This window comes from Echinops telfairi, unplaced genomic scaffold (assembly GCF_000313985.2).
Source record: "Echinops telfairi isolate 266 unplaced genomic scaffold, ASM31398v2 ScPeMD7_1;HRSCAF=3_0, whole genome shotgun sequence".
NCBI classification, from domain to species: domain Eukaryota; kingdom Metazoa; phylum Chordata; class Mammalia; order Afrosoricida; family Tenrecidae; genus Echinops; species Echinops telfairi.
The window spans coordinates 91957613-91965630 of NW_022103896.1; the positions used below are offsets into that span (position 1 = coordinate 91957613).

General features: G+C 44.0%; 1 protein-coding gene across 2 annotated transcripts in view; it reads right to left on the reverse strand.

Annotated features, from left to right (window-relative positions):
- The window catches only part of PHF2 (PHD finger protein 2), a 45655-nt gene extending 40150 nt beyond the window's left edge, over window positions 1-5505 (reverse strand). For both annotated transcript variants that reach the window (XM_045296324.1, XM_045296314.1), the window contains exons 1-2: window positions 5423-5505; window positions 3683-3797 (exon numbers count right to left, since the gene is read on the reverse strand). In XM_045296324.1, the coding sequence (XP_045152259.1) occupies window positions 3683-3756 (74 nt within the window). In that variant the 5' untranslated portion in view covers window positions 3757-3797; window positions 5423-5505. The remainder of the gene's footprint in view (window positions 1-3682; window positions 3798-5422) is intronic.
- Between the last annotated feature and the right edge of the window lie 2513 nt (window positions 5506-8018).

Here is an 8018-nt window from a genome sequence, read left to right on the forward strand (position 1 = left end):
AGTCATGGTGCTTGCTACTGCCAGGGAACAGGACAGGTAAGAGAGACCCACATGGAAAGGATATCACAGGGTACCAGACCTTTTCAGAAACCATTCTGGGGTAGGGAACATAGAGGGGCTGTGTTCATTACCTACTAGGTGCTGAGTACTTATGACCAGTGCCATCGGCAAAACAGTAGGATGCAATGGGCAGAGAACCATGTAAGTTGGGTAATTCAGGGCACTTCCAAGGAGGTCCAGCTAAAACTAAGCCCGGAGGAAGAAGGGCAGGAACTAGAGGGGGAAAAAGTGCTCTTGGCAGCAGGAAAATCCAGTGAAGTGGGAGAGATAGGGGCATGTTTGAGGAACTAGAGGGAGCCAGGGTGTAAGAGAGTAGAGAAAAAGAGTAAGGAGAAGCTTTGGAGCAGGTTAAGCAGGCACCAAGCAACCTGACATGCATGTTAAGAGGTTATATCTAATGTTGCATGGAGAAAAAATCATAGCCGGCCTAGCGTGGACCAAGTAGTCCATTGGGGAGGTGGCTCAGCCATGCTGGAGGTCGTACTAGGAGAGGGAAAAGAAGAATCATGTTATGTAAGGCAACAGATCCAGCAGGAACAAGAGAACAGGCAGAGGCAAAGTTGACACCCAAGCATTTGGTGTAAGAGACAGAGGGTAACAGTCATTTATAGAGGGCAGGAGGAGAGACAGGAGTGAGGAACAGTAGAGGAGTAAGGCAGATTAAGAGCTTTGCTTGGGACATATTTGGTCAGAGATGTACCCCGGGTTCTCTATTGGAATATACAGGTGAGGAGCATAGAAGAACGATAGACTAGTAAAAGAGCAGCTAAGTAAATGGATGGTGTGTGAGACAAGGGAGGTGGATATGAAGTCTGATTGTGGGGGACAAGACCAGAGTCTACAACAAGAGATCAGGGAGAATTGTCGGGAGAAAAAGCCAGATGAGAGGAAAACCAGGAGAACCTGGTATCATCACCTCCAAGAAAAGAGGACTCAGAATAAGAGAAGGACAAAAGAAAAGAGGACTCCAAGGATGGACAGGTTGCAGTCAAATTCTGTCAAGGGTTGAATATGTGTTCAATGATCTCCATAAACAACTACCTCCTTTGCCATGAGACCAGAAGAAAAGGATGGTGCCTGGTTACCAACAATGAACCCTGAGGATCAATAATTCTACAGAAAACCCCTAATTAAAAGTAGAAAAATGGGAACAGAATATGAAATTTGCATGGACTCTAGACTTCGGGAGCCATTGAAGCTGGATGACCCCTGAAACTATTGCCTTGAGGAAATCTCTAAACCGGGAACCAAAGCTATCGCTGGAAGTCACTGGTGAACCAAATAATAGTTTTAACTTAACCTGCACTAAGCTTATTTACTTTTAAAGAATTATCTATATGTGATCAAATTGACAAAAGCAACTTAAGAAGAAAGATGAGACGCTTAAGGGGGCAATGAGTTTGCATTCTTGATGATGAAAAACTATTTGGGAAAGGTGGCACAACTTACAGAATGTAACCAATATCACGGAATTGTTCATGTAGAGATGGTTGAAACGGTGCTTAATTTGTTACATATATTTTCACCAACATAAATAAATAAATAATAAAGGACGAGAATTAGTGTTTGCTGTGTTTGACAACATGGTCGTAAGGATAAGCCAGAAAGGGTGGATTAAAGGTGAGAAGGAAGAAAGACTATGTGTAGCCAGCTCTTTTCTGAAATGCTCAAAGAGCATTAAGATAATGCACTGTCAAATAGGGAAGCCACAGGAAGTTTTCCATGTACTGGGGATACTGGTAAAAAAATCACCCTGATTAATCAGATCCATGGACTCTTATATTACTGGCGAGAGTTCCAAATTCACACTAGACGCATGAATCGGGAAGCCAAAATTGGATCTGGAGCTGTGAAACCCAGCAAAAACCACACTGTAGGAACTCCTGTAAAGAGTTCCCGTCTTAGAAACTACAGGGGGAAGTTCTCCCCTGTCCTAGGGTTGCTAGGAGTCGCACTGGTTCAAAGACAGTGAGTTTTGTTTTTCGGGTGGGAACACCTCACTATCCCAGGGCTTTATCCGCTCTCATGGAAAATAATCCCTCTGAAAAACAACTTCGCACATAAGCAAGTGATCCACCATAAAGGAGGCTCTGAGCAGACATCAGGTGTGGGGAGAGTTAATTCTAAGAGCTGAGGATAAGAGAACAATGTAAATAGAATTTTAAAACCAAGGGTATTAAACACATTCAGAGATAACTGGAGGATTTAGGCAAAGGACAAGGCAGTATGAAAAGAGAACAGGCAACACTGAAAAAGAATTCAGAAATTCTACAAGTGAATAATTCATGATTGAAGCAAAACTGAATAGTTTATTAAATGGTAGCAAGTTAAAACAATGGCAAATTAGATGAAATATTTGAAAGATAGAATGGGGAAGTGTTATTAAAAGAGAAAATAGAATTTTCTCTTCATTCTTCATAATTGAAATATGACTTCTTAGAAAAAGAAGAACAAAGTAGGAGGAATCACATTTGTCAATTTCAAACTCACTACAAAGCTTCAGTAATCAAGACTGTGCGATACTGGTACAAGAAAAAAAACCTATTGATTAACAGTTCTAATTGAGAATAGAATTGAGATTACAGAAATAAACTCTGACATTTACAGTCAACTTATTTTAAACAAGAGTGGCAATTCAATTCAATGGAGCAAGAATAGCCTCTTCAACATATGATGTAGGAACAACTGGATCTCCATATGCAATAGAATAGAACCTGATTCCTACACTCATATCACACGTGAAAATTAACTCAAAATGGATCAAAGACTTAAATGTAGAAGGTAAAAGCATAAAATCCTTAGAAGAAAAGATGGGGGTAAATCTTCATGAGTTCAGATTTGGCAATGGATTCTTAGATCTGACACCAAAAGTACAAGCAGCCAAGAAAAACATGGACTGCATCAAAATTAAAAACTTGTGTTTTGAAGGGCACTATCAAGAAGGGTAGAAAGATAACCCACAGCATGGAAGAAAATATCTGATAAGTGACTAGTATCTAGATTATGCAAAATAATCCAATTCAAGATCAAACTCACTACCATGGAGTTGACTCCAACTCACAGCGACCCTATAGAATAGAGGAGAACTGCTCCTTGCAGTTCCTTTAAGGGAGGAAGCAGCTTCTTCGTTCTCCTTTGAAGTGGCTGGTAAGTATGAACCACTGACTTGATGGTTAGCAGTCTACCACTTAACGCACTATATCACCAGGGTTCCTTAACCCAATTCATTGGAGGGACTTAAAGCTAAACTTGCAGTTTCATATCCAATGGGCTATGTTGAGGGGGTAGTCTGAGATAGCAGTTGCTCAACAAAAGATTCAGTGGGAGAGGCCAACTGGACAGGACAATGAAGTCCCTTTTTCCTATTTCTCTGCCCAAGGATAAACTCTCTCCAATAATATTCTTCCCAGAGGAAGTGTTGTAAAGGGGGGTCTCTTATAAGAAGTGGCAATATCAACAGTGGGAATATGATGCTGCCTCTGGAAGATACAGGTTCCCACCTCCTCTGCCCTCTGCTTGCCTCAGGCAGGCTCTCCTAGAGCCCTGGATCCCTCTTCAGCCATGGGCCCTCTGGGTGGACAAGCAGTGGCCTTTTGGGCCCTCCCCATGCCAGGCTGCCCACCTAGGGAAGGTCCGGCTCCGCAGTTCCTTTATGAAGAGCTGGCTCCCATTCTGCACAGGCTTGACATCAGGCATTGGTCCCTGCTCATGTTTGTGCCAGCTCCGCTTCTTTTTCACTGTAGAGAGAAGGGGTCAGTCGCCATACCCTCCCTCTGGAGAACCAGGCAGTCAGAATGCAGACCCACAAAGTCAGGGCTTGGTGCCTATGGATACAACAAGGATCAGAACCTCCTCACAGGCAAACTTGAGGTCCTTCTGGAGATGAAATCCCTACCACCTAGCACGTCTCTAGCTCTATCACCTGCCCTCCATCTCTAAGGATATTCTCTTATCCCCATCCTCTCACCACCTTTCTGAACTCAGCTCATAGTACCACTGTCTAATACGACTGACCCAGAATCTGGAAGTCTCCAAGGACCCCTCCCATTCAGGCACCTAGACTGTTGAAATCTCCATAGAGCCACCTCTTGAAAAGATCTCTAGCCAAGGTACTAGAGTCGCTGCTCATAACCTAGACTGTCACCATTCTCCTAACTGAGCTGACTGCTGCTATCGCTTCACCCTTAGCTTCATCTTCAAGGCCAGTGAGTCTTATCACCGCCATAACTGAGCGCTACTGCCCCTAGACCCACAGTTCACAGAGCTAAGAATACCTGGTTTATTCCTTCTTTCTCCCCACCCTCTCCAATTAGCACTCTTTCTGGACCTTAAACACATTCTCTCTTGCCCATACCCTGGCACCCACTGTACCCCTAAGCACACTTCCAAATGTCCTCTGGGCCCAGCTCCAGCACCCTGCCCATCCAACCCTATTCCTTAAGGATATTCTGTTAGTGATACCTCCCACAGCATACTCCATATAATAGACCTCCCTATACATATATTTAAGCATGCATACACATACACCACACATGGACACAAATGTGCCATATACATGCATACATGTATATGCATGCACAGATGGGCACATACATGCACACCCCCACACAGGGTTGTGTGCTCTGCAAAGGGAAGGAATGACTTCTTTTTCTGTGGTCTCTGTCCCCCATATCTAGCCTGTTGCTCTGTCCTGAGTAGACACAGAGTAGTCCTGGTGAGGGATGGGCACCGCCAGGGGCAGATACGCCTTCTTGGACTTGCCCTGAGGGATCTGGAAATGGGCTCATCCTGTACAAAACTGAGATTGGGATCCAAGATGAGAACTAGAAGGGGCTCCTCCAGGTGCCTGATAGTCAGTCGGGGTCTAATACTAGTGGCTCTCCCTCAAGTAAGGGCTATCAGACAATACAGGGTAGGATGGCTAGGGGCAGAGAAACCAGTCCTCCAAATCTCCAGGGCTTTGAAGATGGAAGAACTGGGGAGTTTCCTCACTGCCCTCTGCTGAGGGGCCTTCATTCCAAATTGAGTTCTCCTTCCAGGAAGGAGGGACCCTTCCTGGTTTCCCCATGAAGGTAAAGATTCACAGTCACAGCCTGGTATTTTTGTTTGTAAGAACCTCTGATCTCCATGAGCAAGATGTGAGTGAGTAGCATGGAAATAATAAGATCCATAGAGTCAGACAGAGAATCAGGACGCTTCGGGAAGCACTTGACTAGTCCCTAAGGCCTGGCCCTGGCTCAACCAGTTTCTAGCCAAGTGGCCTTAAGCAAGTCTTGACACTCCTGTCTTTCATACAGACACACAAGTGTCAGTGGACGGTACTTCCCACTTCGGCCAGGAGCAGTGGGAACTCCTTACTTACGGGTTGACTTCCCGTGGGTTTTCTCACAGTTCGGGCAATGGTATATGTCAATATCTGGTGCCTCTTCCTCTTCTACCCCAACGCAGCTGAAATGAGACAAAACAGACACCCATCACTCACATATCAGCAACCCCAGAGCCTTTCTATCTGCTCAGCTCTGGAAACTTGCTGAGTCTGGCAGGATGCAAGGCCTAGGCAACCAAGAATAGAAGGGCACAGCATGAGCTGGAGGTGTGCCCAGGGCCAACAGGGACCACAAAGCGTTCTAGGAGTCTATGTGGAAGAAATGTCACAAGACTAGGTAGTGGCAAGGAGGCAGAGAACCCAGGGAGCACCCACTGAAGCAGGTGGGGGAAAAGTGTCAGGGCTCCAAGACCTACCATAGGAGAGGCAATAGAGATAGCGCAAGCCAGCTCCTGGGGGCTGGCTCTGAGCACACTGCATCATGAGATTCTCCTTGGTGAGATTCTTTCTTGACTTTTCTCCACACACCAGGAAGTGTGGGCACACAGGGAGAAATCACGAAACCAAGACCTGAAAGAACCTTTGATTCCACCTCATCTACCCCCCATTTCCTTTACAGATAGGAAAGTGAGGTCCAGAGAGGGGGATTGTGCCCAATGCCTCTAAGCAAATGAGTGTAGGAGCTGGATTTCCCAATTGCCACAACTGAGTTCCTCCAGCCCCCTATCATGTTACAGCAACACCCCCATCCCCGCCTCCCCCCAAATCCCCAGACACTCCCTGGGTTCCCAGCTAAATGTTCTGCCAGTCTTCTGCCATTCTTATAATAGTAAGCTCCAATTCAACTCATCTTCAGTGGGCCAGAGCCAGGGCCAAGGCCCATACCTAGAACCAAAGTCTACCAGAAGACACAATCAGGACCCTGAGGAGGCTAGAGTTTCCATAGCACTGTGCAAGCCCACACTGACCCTAGGGCACAGGACAGAGCTTTCCTCACATAAAAACCAAGTCTCAAAATACCCATTTATAAACTATCAAGGGCTCATGCGGGAGGGGGGAGCGGGGAGGGAGGGGAAAAATGAGGACCTAATGTCGGGGGTTTAAATGGAGAGAAAATGTTTTGAGAAACGATGTACAAATGCGCTTTACACAATTGATGTGTGTATGGATTGGGATAACAGTTGTATGAGCCCCTAATAAAATGTTAAAAAAGAAAAAAAAAAAACAAAAACCAAGTCTCAGACCCAGACCAATGCAAGGAGTGACAACCACAAGCTCTGATGGACATGGCACACACGCTAAAGAAACTTCTCCAGAACAAGCCCAGTCCAACGAAATTATCGTGTTCTGCTCTGGTGATGTGTGCCACTCTTTACTAGAAGTGAAAGAACAGCTACTGTTTATAACAAATACAAGAGCCTGTATAAGAGGTAAGGATCCCGGGAAACTCTCTGAGTTAGGCAATGTACTGCTAACTGCAAAATCAGTTCAAACCCAGCAGTTGCTCCTTGAGAGAAAGCAGAGGCTGTCTGCTCCTATATAGTCTTAGAAATTCTATATAAGTGAGCCCCTAATAAAATGGTTAAGAAAAAAAAAAAAGAAATTCTATATGTTATGCATGGGGATCGAATGCCAAAGTGGGTTTGCATTATGGTTATACAAGAGTTAAGAGCTCAATGGATAAAGGACAGCTACATAAACAGAAAAATGTAAGGAACAAATTGAAAGTGTTTAGTCTTCCAATACGAAAGCAAATGTAAATAAACTGACAATAAATACAGTGGACATGTCCCTAGAGCCGCTCCAGAATTCTGATGTTGGAACATTCTAGGTGGCCAGCTTTGGGAGGTCGTTTGTAATATGTAAACTACTCTGACTCAGGACGCACACTATAGAATCACCCCCAAATAAATCACCATTTCCAGAAACGCTTTCAGTCACATTTTAGCCTCAGAGTGTTCTTCCGTTGTTTTATGTAAAGGGAGCTAACTTGGATTTTATACTTATTAAAAACTGGTAGGCTTCAAAACCTAGTTTTCGGCAAGAGATTCATGGATATGATGCTAAAGCACTAACAACAAAAGACAAGACAGGAACTTATCAGAATTACGTAAATACTTTTGTGGATCAAAGAGCTTTATCAACAAAGTGAAAAGGCAATCTACAGCGAGGGAGTACATATTTGGGTATTAAATGAAGTGGCTTCCAATGTTCATGAAAAGGTACAGTTAAAAGACAATGGAATTTCCCCACAGACTTTCTGAAGCCCCAGTAAATCTGATAAGGATTTAGGATCAAAAACTCCTATAGCTCAACAATAAGAAAAAAGACCAGGCCATTAAAAAATGGGTCAAACGCTTATTTAAATCCTTTAAACACTTTTTAACTATTTATTTGGGTGTTGTTACTATTTAAGAGTTCTTCATATATTATGGATACTAAACGTTTATTCCAAACATTTTCTCCCAATATGAAGATCTTCTCTTCACTTTTTCCCCCAATCGTTTTATTAGGGGCTCATACAACTTTTACCACAATCATACATACATCAATTGTGTAAAGCATATTTGTACATTCACTGCCCTCATCATTCTCAAAACATTTCCTCTCCACTTAAGCCCCGGCATTAGGT